The sequence below is a fragment of the Macrobrachium nipponense genome, chromosome 4, assembly GCF_015104395.2.
Source record: "Macrobrachium nipponense isolate FS-2020 chromosome 4, ASM1510439v2, whole genome shotgun sequence".
In the NCBI taxonomy this organism is placed as follows: Eukaryota; Metazoa; Arthropoda; class Malacostraca; order Decapoda; family Palaemonidae; genus Macrobrachium; species Macrobrachium nipponense.
The window spans coordinates 135811186-135834458 of NC_061100.1; the positions used below are offsets into that span (position 1 = coordinate 135811186).

Sequence of the window (23273 nt, forward strand, 5' to 3'; positions counted from 1 at the left end):
CTCTCTTTTCTGATTACTAAATTAGCTGTGGAGTCATAGAATAGCCCTGTTGATTTTTTCAAACATTAAAAGAGAATATATGAATACCCTTCTCCCATTATTTCACTTGCCTGTTGAAGCTGCCAATGTGATGAACTCAACTGAAAGTGAATCTCCAGATGATTAAGATGGCGCCAATGACCTGTGATACTGTGACGGATGTTCTGGTTCCTGGTTCCTGGTTCCTGATGGCACACTCCACAAATACAGTTGCAGGCACGCTACACTGTTTATGAGGTGTAAAGTTTTATTCCCTTAATTGTTTACTTTACTCATTATTTAGTTTAACTTTACTTCATGTTACTCTAAACTGTTTGTTAATTCATCCCTATTATCCCTTTTTTCCAACAAAATTAATCCCGAAAAATTACAGATATTTCTATCATAGATACAATCCAATACTTCTACTTCACTTTTACCCCAACTCTCTTTCATTTCTTCTTCTTTATAATTGAGGCAGAGCCTTGCTACTTACCTTTGACATCCATCGCATTCCAGGTTAAGAGCATTGTTAGTTTTGAGGGCTATCCTTATATATTCTCACAGTTTTCTATTAGGGGATATCAGTGTCCCTAAATTTATGTCCTGATCTGTATTTTGTAACAATTTACACATGAATAAATGTTCGGTGGTGTCCTCCTCCAGTCTGCATGTTTCACAGACCTCGTCCTTAAATTTTCCCCGGAAGTTGTGGTAAATTCATCGGTCGATGAAGATTCTTGGTGCGTGAACGCCCTGATCCAGTTCAGTCTAATGTCACTTATATGCGTGTATTTTGGTGTATAGATTTTCTCTTCAGTTAATAAAGTTTTTTTCCTTTCTGAGGCCGATGGAAATGGCAACAAATTGTCACATTCCAAATTAAACTTGAGGAGATATACGCGGTACAAAAAATTGTTTGTATGACTCAGAGAAAAAATATATCTGTGGGGAAAAAACTCCATTTCCTGCGTTTCCTTTCTCAAGAAATTCAGTTTTACAAACGAAATCACATGAAATAAAGTCATTCTGAATTCACAAAATATCACGCCTTAACGAACGGTACAAGTTATGGGGGATGGCATTAAGACGTCGTAGGGAGAATACAGCAATAAAAGCACCTGTACGTAGAAGGATATTTCTGAGAGAATTGAACCGTAATTTCTTTTTTGAGTTCGATGGGTACAAACAAGACGTTATTCAGGCTAGTAGGTATATTGCTTATCTTGAGGACCATAGGCAACTCTTAGACTCCGCCCATTAGTACTTAACGAATGCTATTCCCAGCTATGGCGGCGAGTCCATTTTAGACCTGTTTTACTTTTTGTCTGATTTCATTTCTTTCGGTGGTGAGAGCTATATTTGGGCCGCTCAATTATAAAGAAAATTAGACTACATGGAAACTTAATGACCTTATTTGGATTTGGATTTTTTAAATATTCGCTTTTTTCTTATTCGTAGTAAAATTATTGTTTTCAGGTATTCAGTCACTTCGAGATAGTGAACTCGTTCACATCATTTCCCTTTGAAAGTCGCCGTAACTTCTCGAAGTCGTTTCTTTGCTTTAGTACGGTTTAACAAGTTTATTTATTCCATGTATAAGATTTGAATAAATAGCTTTTCTCCCGTGACAAGAACGCCTGACACTTTGCCTACAATGAGACGATAGAAATCAAAGAAAGATAAGTCAAGTGACACTAATGTTGGAATCAACCGGGAGAAAATATGAACATTCTAAGCAAAAGAAGACAACCACACTCAAAATAACTACAGCAGTTGCCATCCAACTATACTGAGGAGAGGCAAAGTGCTAGAAAAAAGAAAGAAATAGAAATTATTCTGTACCTAATACCACTCTCAGTCTGCGAGATCACAACAGGACCCACCGAGATTGTGATGAGGTCATCCCAATTGGTCGAGGTCACACAAGGCGAGCGAGATCTGCCAGGCTGTTGCCTAGCGCACAGAGGATATATCGGGTTGAAGTCGGTTGCTCATTGGATTCTTGGCTCTAGGAGACTTTCTCTACATTCTGTTGTCGCCTTGAGGTGGGGGTGTTCGTCACATGTTACTGCACACCAATTAGATTTGGTTTCACGAACTGTAACGTTTGACGAGAAGCGCTGAAGAACCAGATAAAGTTGTCATGATACGTTCGTTGTTTACTTCGAGTTGTTTACTTGTTTACTTCGAGTTGTTTATGAATCTTGTTGTGTGAAGAAGCTAATGGACGAATCTCTTAACTTCTGGGGAACGAAATGTTAGAAGTATGCGCCGTTCACCAAAGAGATGAACTTATTAAGAACCCGTGGTGTGGTGTGAATGGCGGTGAATGGCAGAATGTACAGACATTTTTCTAAGGTAATATGATTGCTAGAGGTAGAGGTTTCAAAATAGAATGTAATAATTGTGTTAAAGAATGTTACCAGATTCTTGAAGGGAACGTTCAAGTTCACAGCTTTTTGTAAAAAAGGCTACAAACTATCGTGTTTGTATATGTGCCAGTATCTGTAAGAAAGAATAAATTCGACATTTCTGAATCATTCCTCAAGGGGATGAATGACTTCTGTCGAGAGGGCGTAATCCTTCAAAAAAAATAAATAAATAAATAAAAACAATGTAGTCAACCCTTCTTCCCTCCTCCCCCCCAAATAGACCCTTTTCAGGAAAAGTATTAGTTCTGGAATTTTAACCTACTCGATCTTTAAATGGAGAGGGTGGTGGGTGGAAGAAGGGGAATAAACAAAAGGAAGACCCCAAAGAATTATCATTATCAAATAAAGTTTCAACCTTTTCTTTTTCATTCAGGCTCTGTTAAGTAGAAGATAACGGGTGCATAATCTGTTCGGAGAGAACTCGAAGCAAACTTGCCAAGTCATTGCCCTAAGAGTAGCGTGAGTTGGTACATAGGGTGGAGATAATGGTATGTCTCTTCCTTTGGATCATTTTCTTTGCCCCGGTGATTTATCGATGTAGATTAGAGTATATCCTCTGTCAACATCTCGAGAATGTTAGTCTGGGGATGATTTTTCTCACGGCAAAGTCAGAATACCTCAATTACAATACCATTCCGAGAGATCGATTAATTATGATTCATCAGGTATTTCGGTCACGTGGAATGCCTGAAAATATATTTAGCAGATGCTATTGAGTATCTGGTGAATGAAACGTCCTTCGTTTTCACCGTTCATTTCCGTACGGCAATTCCTTAAAGCCTTCTCCCAGGTGCAAATTCCCGAGATTTGTACCATACTAAATTTACATCAGCCGTGCATTTGATGTCTAGGCCAGTCCCTTACGACGCTCCTGATTGGCTGTTGATAGGCCATTGTCAGGGCTGCAAACTCTCAGTCTCTCTCAAGAGTTCACAGAGGCAGGATGTATGTTCCATCTCTCCTGAGGTATACATCTTTCAGGAGAGGTGGAACATACATCCTACCCATGTGAACTCTCGAGAGACTGAGAGTATCCATGCAGCCCTGTGATTTGCTTATCAGCAGCCAATCAGGAGCGTCGTAAGGGACTGACCTAGACATCAAATGCGCGGTTGATGTGAATCTTCTATAGTGTTGCATCAGCCCCGGTTTTTTTGCCATACTTCCTAGATTAGGTTAGGATAGAACAAACAAGCAACCGATATTCATTTGAGTGTGGGGAACATAATGGGATTATTTTCAGTAAGATTCTATGGTTAGTTTTTGAGATATGGCATCCAGCATTTTCAGGAAAGGTTCGGTACTCGGTTACAGTTCGGGAATAAGCGACCCGGGTAGTAGTAATATCGGTGACTGTCGCATCCTAAGCGGGTTTCGTTATACTTCGGTTTGAAGTCAAGTCTATTTCATTCTTCAAAAGTCAGTAAACCCATGATGGAGCTGACAAATGTTCAGTTCCTGACGAAAAATGCAGGTCACAGTCTTCCTTTCCGTTTGGTTCTTCGTAGATTCTTTGGGGCCAACGAAATGAATTTCAATTCTGAGCTGAACGTCTAGAGATCTTGGCACGCGTCCGTGGAAGAAGAATTAAGTCACGTGCCAGTCCTCATTTCTTCTTCTTATTTTTCTTCTTCATCGTCTCCTTCTTCTTTACCTGAATCTTCGCCCTGAATAACTCAACAAGCAAGATAAGAAATGAATCATATCTTGCGCTGCAACATTAATGTAGTATTGTATGAATCTCCTTCAAACTTAATCTGTGAACTTGTATAGTTTTATTATAAAGATAAAAGGAAAAGTGTTCATTTCGGGTTAATTATCACAAACTTAAAATCTATTTTTGTCCATAGTAATGACACTTACCTTTGCTCCTTCCACTTACGGATAGAGCTTCAAAGCAGAGTTTGATGAAACGGAGAAAGTGTAGGCAGGGAGACAGGAAAGAATAAAATGGCTAAGAAACCTGTAGTATAAACTGAGGAAAATTGGCACGTTCAACTGAAGGAAAAATATTTGCTTAAGAGAAGAGAAGAGAAAAAAGATAATTATAGATGGAAAAAGAAAAAAGGACTCATAAATGAATGAATAAATAAGGAAAATGAATACTTCCCTTAGGCAATGGCACAAAAAAAATGGAAAGAATTTTTTTTAACCCTTCACCCCATAATGAGTCGCTATTCATTCAATCCGAACTACGAGTCGTGCAGGAGCATATAATTAAGGATCCTTTGGTACAAGGGATGTCCCGTTGGGTATATATACTGGAAGGGCGGGCGTTGCAGGGCAGTTGGTCGGCAATATACCATCCCCACAGGTAACCCTGAAGGAAGTGGTCATACTTGACCTGATAACTTCTCTTTTTTTTCTGAGTTTTAGCCCTTAGACACTTCACGAACATTTTTCTTTTGCTTTCTGGAGGGTCAAGGATTTCTGCTAAAAAATTCTTTTAAAGTTTCATGACAGGGTTAAGCCATATGTTTTGTTCCAATGAAACTCTTCAGTATCTTTTTCTCTTTCCTCTCCTTCTTTTCTACAATATATATATATATTTTTTTTGCACTTTACCAAAATATTTATGAAAACAATTTATTTTTCTATTTATTTTCTAGAATGAACTTTAAATCTCTGTATCTGTAATATTTCATATACTGTTATTCATTTCCTTTCCCACTCAGGTATTTGAAAAAACTTTTTTTTATTTGTTTATGTACCAGCAACACGCACGGCATTCTTATATGGATTCTCAATTCTTACATGAGCTCCCCTATATTTGATAATGGCGCGTCTTTCTTCTCAAGTTTTCAATAGATGTAACTATTGTTTCCTGGGAGAGAATGGTGTCCCAGCTACTACAACTTTCCCTTGACTTTTGAAAAAGACGTTCAAGGTTTATGAGCAGCGATCTGAGGCTGCTGTAGCAGCTTATTGTATTGATAAGCAATAAAATATCCAGGGTAATAAAGTACCAGCCGTTGGAAAAATCCCGTTTTCAGTTGAGGGACTTTTGAATCTAGAGAAAGAAAATTGGGTACGTCGACGGAAACGTGGGAAGTGAATTTAGATTAGGTTCTCTTGGTCCTGATCGTGACAGAGATCCTAGGGCTGTCGGCGAAAGCGGTCGCTAAACAACCATCTCGCTCCGAGATCTCTCTGTCTCAGTCTCTGTCTGTATGTGGGTCCTGTCTCTATCCAACTCTCTAACCCAAGAATCACTCTCCGATACAAATGGCAGAGGTAAATCAGTTAGAGACGAAGGTGGTTTCAGTGATTTTCATTTAGATCTGTATAACTTCTGATTTGTCCCTGGTGGTGCCATCACAGCTTTTCGACTTATGAAAAACCAAAAGGACGATTTTGACTGTGTTGTGCCTCGCCGTTTTCCGTCACATTTGTTAGCGGTTTCTTATATTAGTTTTGCCAGTACGGACCATATCGTTGCCATATAAACAGCAACCGGTGAAAATCGGTCTTGTACAAACGTTCTGTAAATATGAACATCCACCTCGCCAAAGAAAAGTCCCAATTTCGATTATAATCATTGCTTTATGCGGTAGATTAGGAAGTGGTAGTCAGAAGACTGTGTTGTGCTTCAACCTGGAAGGAGATGGGCGTGGCTTACTACAACATCCCAAAACCTCTTTTGCATCAGTAGTATATATGTATGTGTGTAAAAGGAATTTCCTCTTGCTCTTCTCTTCCTCTGACTATCTTATCTTAGTTATTTATAATTTCCATTGGTGATAAATAATTTCCACGTTCTTACCCCGTAGTCTTAGATCCCACTCCTCCCCTCCACCCACAATTCTCCATGCCCTTCTTTCCACTCTAGGGCTCTAACAGCTCTGTCTGTTGGTTCCAGTAGTCCACCAGGCTTCTTATTTTGCTAGACGACCTGGAAGTCCTCATTTCCTCTTAATCTTTGTGATCAATAGATGAAAAAGCTAGACCTTTTCCCCTCTTTTATCTTATTTCTCTCAGTATAATAATCATGACACCTCTTTCCCTTCTTCTTCTCTCAGGCCTCAACAATGGCAGTGGCCGATAGCGTGGAGGGGGTGCTAACTGAAATCGGGTTCGGCCGTTGGCAGGGACTTGTCTTGTTAGCCTCCCTACTAAGTGAGTATCAGAGATTTCTGTGGACGCTCACCACTTCATGCTCTCTCGTCAGGTCGAAGGCATTCTAGACTGAAATGTAGAGTCCAAAACCTAACAGCAGAAATGAATTAACCGTAGATTTGTTCTTCGTAAATACCATTCCGATCTGAATGGAAAAATGTTTGAACTTTAGAGAGCGAATGTCGAGCAAGATTACAAAGGAATCGTAGTTTTCTTGTTATCTTTCTTATTCAGCATAAATAAAAGAAATTTCTGGAACCAGTTAATTGCCCTATCAAAATTAAGACTAGGCTAATGCATAAAATATTCATAAACCACAAGTAAAATAATCATGGTAAACACTTAATTATCAGAAATAAGTAGTATTTTGATCTTTTCAAAGATCTTCAGTGACGACACTGAGACTAAGGCAGCTGACTAAAACGTGGCCTTAGAGCAAAGTCAAACCACTGGAAACTCTTGTGACTATAATTTTTGAACCTTTATATATTTATCATTTGACTTTCAAAGCTAGAAATGAATATTCAGATTCTCTTATGGTACATTATTACTGCTACTTTTCAGTACACGCTGCAGGCCCAACTCAACAGGTGGGTTCCACTCTATTTAGTGCACCTGTTCCATTCCGCTGTTCCCACCTGAATAGCAGCATCCACTCGCCGAGTGCTGCAGATGACACCGCAAACACAAGGTAAGTACAACGTGGATCTAAATGTTGACTCCGCTTCATTCTGCCTGACACTATACTCTGTTTTTTTCAATTTGTCCATCCGCCTGTGGTGATCCCGCATGGTAACACTGCGTCCCGGGCTTAAAATAGTTACGCTGTCTAAGTTTTATATAAATAAACGGATATTTGGGTGTACATTTGCAACTGAAAAAGTGTTTTAATAATTTACTGTATGCAAGTTACACCGTTAATATTCGAAATAGGATATTATATAAAGCCCGGAACGCAGTGTTGCCATGCGCAAACACCACAGGCGGATGGACAGATGGAAAAAAAACCGAGTATAGTGGATTATCAGTTAACTGATAGAAATGGAGGCGTTTCTTCTTGTCCCCGCTCTCACCATGGTTGACTCTCAAGCAATTTGATCAGGCAATAGACCTAAGGCTACCTTTCCACCAGGTCCTTTCGTTTTTATACATGGTACCTTCAATTGTTTTGATGTACCTATGTTATTCTACTTATTTGTTAATTTATTGTTTGGAAAATTACAGAATCGCCACCGACGAAGACTTCCCAAGCCAATGTCTCCAAGAAATATATACACCAGTGAGCGACGCGGGGTCTTACATCACCAGAGCGCTCCAAGATGGCGTCTCCAAAATTAGTCTGAACCGAAAAGTCACCGGTTTGCCATCTTGCCCCCTGATTGAGTATGATTTTTCGACCTTTGACTCAACTGTCATTAGCGAGGTATGTTTTTGAACGTTCATCTTGCCTGCATTTGAAATAGTCAACTATTTTTTTTTTCTATCTTCTTTTCCCATTTGCTTTTCCTATCTGGTAATGCACTGAATTTTTCAATAGATTTGTTTGTTTTTTTTGTTTTTTGCCGTAAAGTTAATATGCATTCTTCATCGATTTTTTTCAACACTTTAAATTCTTTTTACTGGGATCTTGTCTATTTGCTTCCTACGATCCGCACTTGGTTAACTGAATTAAGGCATTTAAGATATATAATTGTAGAATCTAGAAATCTGACTAGTGTTTCAATTATCTCGAGCAGTCATTCCATTTAATGCATGCTGTGTGAATCGCCTAATTATAAAATTCTCATCCACTGAAGTTGTTTAGAACTTTTCAGATAAAAGATAATGTTTCCTTTTTTGCATTATCTTTTTTTATTTTAAATTTGTTTTACCGAATGCCCATAATCAGTGGGCACTCGAGAACCATTCATACCTGCGACTTGATTTACGTTCAGCCTTTTACATTTCTGCTTTCCTGTTATTTGTAAGGAAAACTTTTTATGTATTCTTCTTTTTTGAAATCTGCAGATACTGCGTATTAATTCAGGAATATACTCAATTTCAGTGGAATTTGGTTTGCGAAGATTCATCGTTCAGACCTTTATTTCAAATGACGTATTCCATCGGCGCCATATTGGGCTGTCTTTTCTGTGGACAGATGAGTGACTGGTGAGTTTCCCTGCGATGTGTATATTTCCATTTTTTGTGTTTTCTCTCCTAAGAAATGCATAGCTGATATACTCGTATTCTAGATGCTTGTGCCGAGTCCTTAAAATCTTCCCAGCACTTCAAGACAGCAAGATACAAATATGTTTACCACCCTCTCAAAGTATCTCTTTGAAATATCAAGACACTTTTGTTACAATCATTGTAGCTATTATGACGTTTCTGGGACTTTCATAGTGCTATTTAGCCTTTTGGTATTATCATGAACAATCCTAAATTTCAGCTCCAAAAGGGGCTGTAAATGTCAGAAATGTAGCTCTCTTATATGCCATCTTTGGTTTCCTAGAAGTTTAGACTTTTGGCACACTGCAGGGCTTGAGCCGTTGCACGCGACCTCAGAGCAGTAGCCTCAGAAATAAAGTTATTTCTTGCACTGCACCTTCTAGAGCTGTAGATCAGTTAGCTACAGTAGGTCTAGAATTTCCGTGCCATGAAGACAGACTTGACATAGGTTTCTCGCGTTTTTCCCCGAACAGGTTGGGTCGTAAGAGGACTCTTCAGATTGGAGGCGTGCTGACACTGGTAACAGTCATCATCACAAGCGTATCGCCCTGGTACTGGGGCGTCATTATTGCTAGAATCGTGAGTGGGACTGGAACCATGCTCATGCTCTTCCCAATTTACACCCTTAGTAAGTATTTCATGTGCCTGGAGACATTATGTCATGTTGAAAATGTTATACGAAAATACTGTCTAATACTTAACAAGTTATCCAATACTGAGAACATTATCCAATATCCATTTCAGCATACCTTAATAATGCATACTATTCATTGTATGTTTTAGTGTAAGACAACCAAATTACATTTATATGGTATTCCTGAGTAAAGCTATGACTTCTAAAGACCAGAAAAGACAATATAGATTTTAGGGCTTTAAATATTTCTTTTACAAAAAATATTAGTTTTCATTATTCTGCTTTTCATCCCATAATGTGGTTTTTATTCTGTAGTTTGTAATGTCAGTTTATAACAAGTTATCTGAATAGCGCTATGATTTGCCAGCGTAGCTACCAGGCAAGAATATGCCGGTTGATACTTAAATTACCTGTTCCATCGTTCTGTATACAGCTAAGCAAGTAGCCATGAAAGCAACGGATGTTGAGCAGATAGATATCAACTCAATATGTAAATAAGACTGCAGATATCACTTAACTTCACCCATAAATTTGTCTATGAACAGTGTCTGAGGTCTCGCCACCCAGCCAGCGCACCCTAACTGCGATGCTGCCTGGTCTGATCTACTTCCTATTCATGGCCGTCCTGGCTGGTGTTTCCTACATTCTGCCTCACTGGAGGAAGCTCATCATTGCCTGCAACACACCTCTCCTCCTCTTCGTTCCCATCACTTTGTAAGTGTTTTAATTATTACCTCGTTGCGTCAGTTGCCTGACAAGCGAAATTTACGATTCATAGATGATGAATTTGTTTCTGTGCGTTCATTTCAGATTCATTAACATTAAGTTACCGATCAAAAATGCAGTAAGAATCAACTAGTGTCTGCACATAACCAACTTTTGCCATTATTTTTTGACATTTCATTATAGGAGCCTTTTCTCACATGTACCTTCAGTGTCTGTAAAATTTACGACAGCCTTCAACACGTTCTGAGGCATTCTTTTGATCTCAAAGCATTGCGTTTCAGATGTCATTATGGAACTACATTCCTCTGCCAAGTCTATAATCCTTCATGTCTATATATGTTTAAACTCAAGATCATAATGATTGTCAATGGAGCCACTATCATTAAGTGTACGAGCTAGAGTCACATTTCTGCTTTATATTTTTATTGCGCCTGACACTTTCATTTAATACCTGATCTGCATTAAGGCTATACAAAACTTGCTTTCCAAATATGCCTAACATTTTGTGAACACCTAAGTATAGAATTCTCAAAAACTTCAAAGCAATGATCCCATGCAACAGCTGATTCTCGACCACTGAACGAAACATTGTCAGTAACTCCTTCATAACATTGGCTTTTAGCAGTGTTACCATATGCAGTTCATCTGATTTTTTACGTTATTTATGATTTAATTGTTAGAATGCATATTTTCCGATGTAGAATTTTATTCCGTGATGGTAGAAAACTACACGTCACTAGCTTAACAAAGTATTTTTGACGAAGACAAATAAAGGATTTCAATAAAATTCATTTCTATAAATAAACAGGATATGTTTTATAGCTTTATTTTCATAATAAAACATAAAAAGGCAAAGTGAAGAATTTTATTCTTCAGTGCCGTGGCCTGTGGTCGGAAAAGCCACGGGGAGGTGCCAGATGTCACTAGAAAGCCACACTAATAGACAAAATTCCTCAAAACGGCAACCCTGTACAGTAACAGTCAGTTGCGGAATAGATTATCTGCTGTCTTTCCTCACAATAAACCCCGTATGCTGTTCATACCTCTTTTATGTCCTTCCAGCCTTATTGACGAATCTCCCCGATGGCTTCTACAAAAGGGGAGGTCTACTGAAGCCGTCGACATTCTGAAGAAAGCCGCCTCTCAGAACAAAGTCACTCTCAGTTCCGCAAGTTCCGCCATATTGGATAAGCTTAGCCAGGTATAAGATTTGCAAGGCCTCAGAAGCCCAAGCATAGTCAGTTCTCCTTAGGATTATGATGAAGGAATTAATATGATGGAGCAGTTAACTCATCACACTTACATTTTTGAGAGCATACGAAGTATATAAAACATTTCAATTCAGTCCTTCAATTGCTTCGATGGATGATTTCTTTTCGTTAAACCGTTTCATTTATTCTTGTATTCGATCACACCTAGAAATTTTTAAATGGTACTTGATTTAACAAAGATCAATCATTGTGGTTTGGACGACTTGTTGGAATCGTCAGCGATTCACGTTTATTGGGTCCCAAGTTCAAACTCTGTTGAAGATTTCATAGATTTCTCTGGCAAACGATAGTCGTCACTCCCATTATATTCTCCTCCTTCTCTTCCTGTCTCTCGTAGCAGGGTAGCGTCGTCAGTGCACCTCATTTGGTACACTGTAGGCATTACTAATGGTTCTTTGCAGTGCCCATTCGGCCCCTAGCTGCAACCCCTTTCATTCTTTTTACTGTACCTCCATTCCTATCTTGATGTCCACCCTCCCTGAACTTTATTTCATACTGCAACTACGAGGTTTTCCTCCTGTTACACCTTTCAAGCCTACATACTGTCAATTCCCTTTCCAGCGTTGAATGATCTCATAGGTCCCAGTGCTTGGCCTTTGGCCTAAACTCTATATATTGCATTCCATTCCATGCCATTCCTTCTCTTCCCGTCAGATGAGCAAAGAGATTGTCACGGAGAAATTCCAGGGCAACGGAAATGGTACAGATGACGTCAGTACCTTCAAGATGTTGACGAGCTGTGTCAAATCCCGCGGTATGAGAACGATTCTTTTCGTGACGCCCTTCATGTGGCTTCTGAAGAGGTCACTCTACATCGGCATAATTCTGAATGCCAATAATTTCACCAGGTAATAAAACTGGCCTAGAGCCATTTCACAAAGTAGTGGTTGGTTCAAAAGTAATCGCTAGTATGTTATGTTTGTCTTTCTTATCAAAAATTCTGAAAATTACCCTGTACTTATTTTACATAGTTTTCGTAATACTTGTAGTCAGGCAACATATACATTAAGAATGACCAATCATCTTAGAGATTACAATACTAACTTTATTTACAAACCATAAAAATGTTCCTGGAAGCTCTTGATTAATCATCATAACCAATAGACTGCAACCTTATCAGCAGTCATTGTCATAACCGACCTCTTCTTCTTCTACATTCCAGCTCTAGCCCCTTCGAATACGTGGCTTTGTCTGGAACCATGGGCGTGGTTGCCATCCTGATCTCTATTCCCTTGAGTCTCAAACTCCCTCGCAGAGTACTGTTGGCAGGAACTCTGTCCATTGGTGGCATTTTGATGTTTTTGGAATTACCAATTCCAGCAGGTAAAATAAGCAGACTAAATCTTTGGGACAATTTGGGACAACAATAGGTTAGATTAGTGGTCCTCAATCCTGTCTGGTCAAAGGCCTTCCTCCCCACCAGCCTCTGTAAGGAAGGAAATTATGTTCGTTAGATAGATCTAAAATGTTTAACTATACAAAGTTTTCGCTAATATCATTTCAACAGCTTTTGATAATAAAAGTCTTGCGAGTAATTATAAAAGAAAGACAATAAAATCAAGGTTCACGTCACTTGGATGAGATACTTGGCCCTGAATCGTCTCCACCAGTTCCCATATTCCAATGTCTAAACCCCAGACTCACCTAGAAATGTTCTGCAGTCCATCTGCTGAGAACCATTCGGATAGAGGGTACCTAGCATAGTTATTCCTTCCAAATACTGCTGTTTAAACATAGAACATGGGATCATCAACCTTTAACAATGTTTAGATAACTATTTCCGGCCCCTGAATTTTGATAGGTCACCTCTCATAGACTTTGACTGAATTTTTCTCTCTATTCATTTTAGTTTAAATCTCTAGTTTTTTAAATAACAGATTGTGTTTGTTGAAATATGCTTCGGCTATACACCCAAGTTTACTTAACACAGGAAAACAAAACGAGATGAATTAAATAATTTTTTTTATATAATTCCAAAGATTACTGGTTGGCCAAATGGATCATGGTCATGGCGTCCTTCTGCCTAGTCTGCGGTGCCTTCCAGGTGAGTTAACTGCCAGTTGATCGTTGTATGGGTTTTAAGATTCACAGTATTACACTTGATTCTCAACAAGTGAATTTCCATATAGAAGTATAGGAAAAATGGCAGGCTTCAAAGGTCGAGTTCTAATTTGAAACCCAAATATCAAGACGGGAATACATGTTCGAAGTTGGATCCTCCTATTCTGAAAACCTGATTGAGAAAACAACATTCCCACCTCCTGGAATAGTGGAAAGGTCGAAATCTTCATTTCCATTTTATTTTTGCTGTACAGTAAATTTATTTGTTCACAATGCAACTCATTTCTCAAGACGTTCTCAAGTTTTCTCCTCAACACACCTTGACTTGTGTGGAACATAATACGGTCACTCAGCTGAGAGAGAGAGTAAAAATCGCCTCCATTCCTTTATTACATTAGTTCTTCCATTCAGTGATTTTCCACAACCATTTGCAAATGCTCTATGGGTAATTCACTTCTTTATGCAGACAGTGGCTCATCAGACTTTGAACAGACTGTTATTTATTAGCTACGTTGTCATGATGGTTTTTTAATATATATATATATAATGTGTGTAAAACTGACAATCTCATGTAGATATGTACGTTTATGTGAGCATGTTTGGAAGTATTTCAGGTTTTAAATCTGTATTAATGATTTTTTTACTTATTAAACGGTCATCACTCAGCGTGTTTTATATACATACACATACACACACGCGCCGGCGAGCGCGCGCACACACACACACACACACAACACACATATATATATATATATATATATATATATATATATATATATATACACTATATAAATGCTTTAAAAATCACAGCAGATGCGCGTGACTTCATTAAATAAGCGACTACCACAGGGAAATAATAGGCGCAGAAATCCAAGCGCTTTCGTTTTTACTAAGACATTGTCAATGTCATAGTAAAGACGAAAGCGCTTGGATTTCTGCCTATTATTTCCCTATGGTAGTCCTTATATGCTTATATGTATATATATATATATCTATATATATATAATATATTAAATATATATATAATATATATATTATATAAATAATAATATACGTATGTATGGATCATTATTATAGCATTCTATGCGAACAACATAGCACTTACAACGCCACACTATACCTCATCAAATCAGCTAATGACTCTTCCCTGACTTCAGGTAAATTATGTCTATCTCACTGAGCTCTTCCCGACTGTCATCCGAACAAGGGGCTTCACGTTCACCAACCTGATCGGGTCCCTGGGGGAAATGTCCATCCCAGTGGTCACAGACATTGCTGTAAGTTCCCTGGGTCAACGACTCCTTCGGTACTGACACTACATACTGTACTTGGAGTTTACGATTTCTCTTGATTCTGCGCCTTCTGTTTCTTATGTTCTCCAGTCGCTATTTTGAGAACAATAATCTATCCTTTCTTGGTGGCCGTTCTTTTTTTGTTTTCTTTATTTGTCAGAATCTTATCATTTTATGTCACAGTTCCCTCCAGACTTCAGTCAATTATTCCTTTTATCATGTTTCTGTCTTCATCAGGCTTCCTCTTTATTGCAGTTTTTCCTTTATTTGATCACCTATAGTAGATTCACATCAGCCGCGCATTTGATGTCTAGGCCAGTCCCTTACGACGCTTCTGATTGGCTGTTGATAAGTCAATGACATGGCTGGAAACTCTCAGTCTCTCGAGAGAGTTCAAATACGAAGGATGTATGTTCCACTTCTTCTAAAAGACGTATACCTCAGGAGAGGCGGAACATAGAACCTACCTATGTGAAATCTCGAGAGAGTTTCCAACCCTGTGATTGGCTTACCAACAGCCAATCAGGAGCGTCGTATGGGACTGGCCTAGACGTCAAATGCACGGTTGATGTGAATTTACTATAGTAAGTCTAAGACAAATAAGTGTTTTTATTTCAAAGCAAACGAAAAGGAAACTATCTTTGCTTACTGATTGCCCTATATATTTCAATTCACTATTATTTTGTTCCTCGACCCCCTTATACCTTACAACCAGTCATAACTCACGAACTGCTTTCCATGCAGGTCCGGTACCAGTGGTGGGCCCCGGGCATTACCTTCGGTGTTGCTGGAGTCATGGGAGGTGCGCTAGTCCTTCTCCTGCCGGAGACCAAAGACAAGCCGTTGCCCGAAACCTTGCAAGATGCTGAAGACAGATACTGGCTGTCGCAGAAAGTGGTGGGAGAGGAAGTTGCGACTATCTCCAAAGATACAGCAAAAAGAAAAGAAGCATTCCAGGTTTAGCATAAGAGAAGATGAATAACAGAGTTTTAGTTTTGTATTTGACGTTTCCTGGAGACAGTCCTTATCAGCCCCTTCAACTTGCAAACGATTGCCTCAGTTTTTCGGGTGGCATGAGAAGCAATAGATGCTCACTTGAGGAACATTGGCATTCAGTGGGATAATGCAGAGTGTTCCTCACCGTAGGTTAATTATTGCTGTATTGACCGTCCATAGGTTTAAGTGTCGTTATGTATGCCTACAGATATTACCAGGATTAACGTAATGGCTTTGTTGTGTACAATTCTTGTGGTATTACCAGAACTTACGCACTGGTATTGACGAAAGTGATACTTTCAGACATTGTTAATGTTAATGTACTGGCATTGCTGTAGGTAAATATTCCAGGTTGCCCGAGAAATGGCTGAGCAAACATCCTATGAAGTTAATACCTAGAACTAAAAGAAAATGATAAAATTTGCTGATTGTAATTATAGATGACCTAATTCTAGTAAGGACTTCCCTTTCATGTACTTATTCGCTATTTTTACAGGAAATGTTCTTATGTTTGGTACAAAAGCCCATATCAGTACAAGAAAATAAAAATAAATATTGGAATTAATATTTTTCGAGTTTGAATCTTGTTCCTTGATATTTCAAACGCGCAAAAAAGGAGCTAACTTATTTTCTAATATATAACAGGAAGGTGCATGTCTAACTAAGCAATCCATGTCGCCTTAATGGTATTCCAGAGTCTACAACAAAACTACTTCACCGTCGGAATACTTCTTACCATTACACTATGCCGACTTGTCACAGAGATACCAAGGACCTCTTAAACAGGCCTCTGTTCTTCACAGTGATGAAAACGGGAAAGAGAGCCTCATATTATTGTTACATACGGTATAAAGCAAGTTATTCAGTACTTGTCTCGCTAAAATCATACTGTGAACAATGCTGATTTTTTTTCTTAAATTCTTCATCTTTCTCTTTCATTTCCCAATGTCTTTTCAGGCATCACGGGAGAGAGAGAGAGAAATAAAGGCTACCGATTTTGTTTTGATGGCAAGACTGGCATAGTTTTTGACACCAAGGCTAAATTGCCCATAGAAAAACATTAGTCTTTTAAAATACATATTGATTAGATCACAGTATCTCAAAACTCGACTTTGTTTTGGTTATTTTTTTACATCGCTTTCTTTTATATAAATCATTGACAAAGGCTCATTTTGTCAATTTCCTGGAATCATTGCGATTTCAGAAGGATATGAATCAAAGAGGATGTTAGATTACTCCTTGTGGAGGGAAATGAATACATCATCAGGTTTTCTTACTTTCTTTCAGTTCATAGGTTAAAAGCCATATGACCATCAGTAAAAGTCAGTGGAAGGAATATAAATAACTAATACGGGGAAATCATCATATGGAAAGTTAACGTGAACTGTGAAATATGAAATACGTATGAGAATATCCGAAGAGATATTGGAAAAATCGAGCGCTAATTTTGTTATGAACTTATAATGACTAATTTGGAAGCGCTTTAACGAAAAGAAGATAGTAAGAGATGAAATAAAGACCAAGAGAAAAGCTCCCAATATTGTCACACAAGCATTTTTATGCCCTTCAAGAACAAAGGCACTGATTTCTCAAAGACTGGTTCTTTCTATTTTAGTTCTGTCTTGCATTTTACTGCTTCAGAACTCTCTCTCTCTCTCTCTCTCTCTCTCTCTCTCTCTCTCTCTCTCTCTCTCTCTCTCTCTCTCTCTGAATTTATGATACGTCCAGCTCAGTCCTTCTTAATGGATATTCTTGAAACTGCTTTGCGTGGCAAACTGTAGACGGTATTGTAAATGAACTTAGCAGCACCCTCCGACCAATGTACAGTGGATTGATAAAATATGACATTAGAATAGAAAAATATTATAAGAATAGATTCATTTCCTTCCATTCCACTTGAAGTCAGCCGTCTGTAGGAGAGGGATATTAAGAATTCCAATGTGCCTGATGGGGGCGCAGTTATTCTGTGCCAATGGCTGACGTGCGAGCAGTGGCGTAGCGAAGGGTGTGCATGGGCGGGCACGTGCCCAGCCACGAGAGTCCTGTGCCCACCCAGGTGCCCACCCACTAAGAAGAAAATGAAAGAAAATCGTCACTTCATAGTCATTAGGTGAGCTTAAGCGCTTCAGTGGCGTGGTTGGTTTGGTGTTTGCTTCTCACCTCAGTGGTCGCGGGTTCGATTCTCGGCCATTCCATTGAGGAGTGAGAGATGTGTATTTCTGGTGACAGAAGTTCACTCTCGACGTGGTTCGGAAGTCACGTAAAGCCGTTGGTCCCGTTGCTGAATAAACCCCTAGTTCCATGCAACGTAAAAACACCATACAAACAAAAAACAAAAACATTAGGTGAGCATTTATATTCATCAGACTGTGACGTCGTTTTGTGAAAAATTTCCTAGATTTGTGCAATTTCGATGATGAAGCTCTGATCCCCTGTTTCTTAAGCCGACAGCCAGTAGGGTACAAGTCCCAGTGCCTAAGACACGTGGCCAGTGTATCGCTACAGTAGTTTCACATTAACCGTGCATCTGATGTCTAGACCAGTCCCTTACGACGCTCCTGATTGGCTGTAAATAAGCCAATCACAGGGCTGGAAACACTCAGTCTCTTGAGAGAGTTCATATGGGCAGAATGTATGTTCCACTTCCACCTCTCCTGGGGGATACTTTTGAAAGACGTATCCCTCAGGAGAAGTGGAATATATAACCTGCCTATGAGAACTCTCTAGAGAGACTGAGAGTTTCCAGCCCTGTGATTGGCTTATCAACAGCCGAACAGGAGCGTCGTAAGAGACTGGTCTAGACATCAGATGCAGGGTTGATATGAGTCTGGTGTAGGCCCTATGTTTAAACCTCCAGCCAGGGTGTGAAATATTCACAATATTATCTAATAAATTCTCCAGACGTTATCTTTCTTCGGCAGAACCGTTCAAAAAAAAATTATTCAGTCCTACAAAATAGTGTTTAGTAAGAAATGACTCCTTTGAGAGAAAAGGAGAGAGAACTTCCTTCCCTGTATGGGTCTACGTAACACCCGCCAAATGAGTCCGTCACACATCTATTTCTTAAGCGTAACTTCTGCTTCACCGCGAGTCCTATAACACGACTACTTTCAAGTGGCGGCTGTTATCCCCTATAATCCACCCCCACACATAAAAAGTAGCAGACTGTCCCTCCAACGAATAACAAGTAATTACGCCACGACAAAATAATTAACAGAATGACAAAGCAACAAATATTTTGCATTACGAAGAAACAACTAAATAATTTGCATAACGAAAAAATCATCACCAAAATAATTTGCATAATGAAGTAACATCTCCAAAATAATTTGTATATAATGAAGAAACAACAAAATAATTTGCATATAATGAAAAACAACAAAATGATTTGCATATAATGAAAACAAAACAAAATAATTTGCATATAATGAAGGAACAAAAAAGAATTTGCATGATGAAGATACAACAACAATAGCAACAAAATGAATTGCATAATGAAGACACAACAGAAGCTGAGCAGGGAAGTTTTATTGAGCTGTACCCAAATTGCTCCAATCACTCATTAGACTAGTCCCGTGTGGTGTGCATTCCTCCTTACCCTCTCCAAACCTCTTATATCACTTACTTAACGTCAATGTGCAACTAAGGTGAATGATTAAAGGACTTTCAGTAAATTAAAAGTTGTATTGGTCTAAAAATTAAGTGTTGTGCGAGAGTGATTGAGGAGGTAGCAAAATTCAATGTTACTAAAGTGTTGATTTGAGGTATAACAACGATAAAGACTTGTAAGCTTTAAAAACCTAACTCAATAGGTTAATTAAAGCACATAAATCATAAGCCACTTGTTTTCAAATTCGCTTTATCTAGAAACGTCGAAAAAATGGAGTGATGTAACGCATCAAAATAATTGGCTAAACTTCCGTTTGAAATGTTAACGGGAAAAAAAATTATAAATAGAATAATTAAAACTAAATCCCTTTGACTTCAAAAATTCGTGAGACAATCACTCAATCAGCGAAGCAATCCGTTTGATTTGATGATCATAACAAGAAAAAACAGTTAAAGAAAAGATAGTTCTGTTTTCTCTGGGATTCCGAGAAGACACTTATAACAACTTTCAAGGACTTTTCGCGAAGTTCAGGACTTCCCAAGAAAGGACTCCCAGAACGCGCCCTTCTTCCTTATTGCCTTTTCTTAAGGACAACGTAAATCTTATTGTTGCTCTATGGTCAGCTTGGCAACTGCTTTACGTAACCCTCTGCAACGCGGTGCAATTTAGCCGCTCACTCTATATCTGAAGACTCAGCTCGTCCCAACAAACGTCTTGAAACATTGCAAGACGATTTGAACAAACAAAGCAACACACAGAGTTAGGGAATTTACAAGGAGAGAGAGAGAGAGAGAGAGAGAGAGAGAACATTGTCAGAGTAGATATCAGAAAAGCCTAAAGTCATTTTCAGGCCTTAAGAGATAGTGGAAATTGATTTGAGAGAGAGAGAGAGAGAGAGAGAGAGAGAGAGAGAGAGACATTGTCAGAGTAGATATCAGAAAAGCCTAAAGTCATTTTCAGGCCTTAAGAGATTGTGGAAATTGAGAGAGAGAGAGAGAGAGAGAGAGAGAGAGAGAGAGAGAGAACATTATCAGAGTAGATGTCAGAAAAGCCTAAAGTCATTTTCAGGCCTTAGGAGAGAGAGAGAGAGAGAGAGAGAGAGAGAGAGAGCGAACATTATCAGAGAAGTCAAAAAAGCCTAAAGCCCTTTTTAGGCCTAAAAGAGAGAGACAGAGAGAGAGAGAGAGAGGGGGGGGGGGGCGGGGGAATAGGAACATTAACATAAAGGAGACAGAAAAAACCCTGACTTGAATTCACGCTTACACTCAACAAGATTACGTAATCGATGTTGTTGTCTAGACTGACGTGTGTGTGCGCGTGATGCGGTGGGGGGTTCGGGAGGGAGGTGGGGAAAGTGTGTGGTTTGGGGCTCACTTTGTAAAACAGACAATAGTTATTTCGTATGAGATACAGCGAACCGCAAATAATTTTCAGCGTATTTCTTCCTCAAGTGACAATTTCATTTATGACAAATGGGATCGTACACAAGAGAGAGAGAGCAGAGAGAGTGGGGGGGGGGGGAGAGAGAGAGAGAGAGACGAGAGAGAGAGAGAGAAGAGAGAGAGAGCGTTTCTACAGTTCGAAATGTTCAGAATATTTCAAATCTATAATCTATTTGGAAAAACCAAGATGCACTCATACACTCCTGTTTATTCTGAGGCAGAGGCGAGGCGTAGATTGCATTTATAAGTATATTCATTAAATAAATGAAAGTTATGCAAGAGTACTCGTCAATTACTAGACCAATGAACTCTCTTCCTTCGTCTGTTTCCCGTGTTCTGTATCCCACGTCAATTGGAGCGAGCTAATAGCTATTATCATCTAATATATATATATATATTATATATATATATATATATATATATATATAGCGATCAAATTGAAAAATATGTTTTCAACTTCTTATGGTCTAAAATATCTGAAATAACAAAGCAATTAAAAGTCTAAGTCAAAATTCTTTATTCCACTAAAAATTGTTATTAGATCCATTTCGTTACTCATTTTACGTAAGCAATATTATTATCAAAGTATTCATTTCTGGTATACAGGTAGCATATTGTAATACGAAAATACGATCAAATTTTCGACTAATGTAACAGAAATGTGGTAAAATCATGGCCGTAAAAGGAGTGTGATCCTGGAAAGAATCAAGTTTATACTCATCGTATCATATCTCAGAATTTTTTCTTTCTTTCTTTTTTTACCTTTACTGATGTAAGGAACCATATCTTAATTACCTCTTGACTGCCTATTGCATAATTCACTTATTATCTAGACACTCCCAATTACATCACGTGATTTAGATCAAAATAATCTTTAAACTCGGACAAGAAGTGTATGGTATCATTCTGAGAGATGACGGCCATTTGAATAGATCCGCTATTTCTAGGCTCATATTACTCAAACCAATATTGATCTTTAGAAACTCCAAGACTCCCCCGACAAGATGTCGTTTCTGTACCTCACTTCGTCTCAGTGGGAGGTAAGTTGTTTTAAAGACGTTTTATTTATTAGTATTTTGTATCATTACCATGAAAACAAATCCTGTCGGGTAATTCAATATAATTTTAAAAACTGTGCCCTTACTTGTAAGTGTTGTCTTCAAAATGATTCTCGGACCACTGAAAAGTTTCCAATTAAGATCTTTGTAATCCCTAGAGACAACCAAACCTGTTGCATAACACTGTGAATTTAGTATAAAGAAAGCTAATGCTGCAGTTGCTCCTACTCTTAGTCTTCTAATACTTTATACTCTGTCATGGTTAATACTATTTGAATTGTTATCTGGGATATAATGCACTCGGTCCAAACATAGGCCTACGAGGGCATGAAGTGTAGTCCTATCCTCTCTTTACCTTGGGCCTATTGATCCATTAAAGCTTTAGTTATATGATACAATGGTAAATGTCATAACAATGTCATAACCACGAATGACGCTTCAATCAGCACGCTTACAAAACTGTAGCAGCAAGACCAGTGGCACGTAAAACCTTCCTTGGAAACTGGGGCGGGTCGTGACCATCCATGTAAACCGACTGGGTAGAAATTAGAGGGGCAGTTATGAAAGAAAAAGAAGAAGAAGTAGGAGTGGGATGATAAGTGCGACATCACTGTTGCTAATAATACAAAAAAAAAAATTACGCAACCAAGTATTGTTACCATCTCCTTGCCATGGCAAGCCAGTTTGAGCCGGGTCAGCCGGCTATCTCTGGACAGATCTCGTATCTAAGGAAAATGTTTAGATAAAAATATTTCTGTTAATACTATTGTTACCGCAGTTAACGTTTTCAAGTATTATCTTACCTATAAGAACTTTACTGTCGTTATTTCTCAAAAAGTCATAAACAAATGAACGCTAATAATATGAAAGAAGTAGTTGTAGGTAGATGAATGCTGATTAATGTGTTGCCTTGTGTAGTAAGAAGAAAACAGGCAATTCTGGTTAAAAGAGGAGTAAATGTTGAAAAGAGATCAATCTGTAACAAGATTAGCAAGGGAGGGAACATAGGAAACATAAGATGAGCGTTCATTAAGATGAGCGTTCATTTCTGAGTTGTTGTAGAGAAAGAGACCAAGACTAAAGAAAGTACGGGGATGATCTTTTTTGCTTTAATCAGAAATTAGTGTAAAATTTTAACCGCACAATGAGCAGAGTGACAAAAAAAGATAGAGGAATCAGGCAGCGAAAATCGAGATAGGATGAACCTTCGATAGAAAATTATTATTAAACCTATGTGGTAATTCTGTGACCGAAAATGTTCATGTCATGTTCTAATTGATGTATGTGTATGTACTTTATTTATGCAAGCGCCTTTGAGTGTGCGTTGGTTGCGTCCCTAACAATCAATTACATTTTGGAATCAACGAAATTACGTAACAGCGACTGTCAGTTTGTATTCTAATGTA

At 38.5% G+C, this 23273-nt stretch overlaps 1 protein-coding gene across 1 annotated transcript in view; it reads left to right on the forward strand.

Moving 5' to 3' along the window:
* The first annotated feature begins 5539 nt into the window (after window positions 1–5539).
* LOC135211515 (uncharacterized) overlaps window positions 5540–23273 on the forward strand; it is a 39938-nt gene continuing 22204 nt past the window's right edge. The window contains exons 1-14 of the mRNA XM_064244820.1: window positions 5540–5687; window positions 6473–6569; window positions 7134–7260; window positions 7794–7992; window positions 8614–8717; window positions 9251–9405; window positions 9957–10125; window positions 11200–11338; window positions 12063–12256; window positions 12571–12731; window positions 13388–13452; window positions 14627–14746; window positions 15506–15718; window positions 21790–21849. Of these exons, the coding sequence (XP_064100890.1) occupies window positions 5679–5687; window positions 6473–6569; window positions 7134–7260; window positions 7794–7992; window positions 8614–8717; window positions 9251–9405; window positions 9957–10125; window positions 11200–11338; window positions 12063–12256; window positions 12571–12731; window positions 13388–13452; window positions 14627–14746; window positions 15506–15718; window positions 21790–21849 (1812 nt within the window). The 5' untranslated portion in view covers window positions 5540–5678. The remainder of the gene's footprint in view (window positions 5688–6472; window positions 6570–7133; window positions 7261–7793; window positions 7993–8613; window positions 8718–9250; window positions 9406–9956; window positions 10126–11199; window positions 11339–12062; window positions 12257–12570; window positions 12732–13387; window positions 13453–14626; window positions 14747–15505; window positions 15719–21789; window positions 21850–23273) is intronic.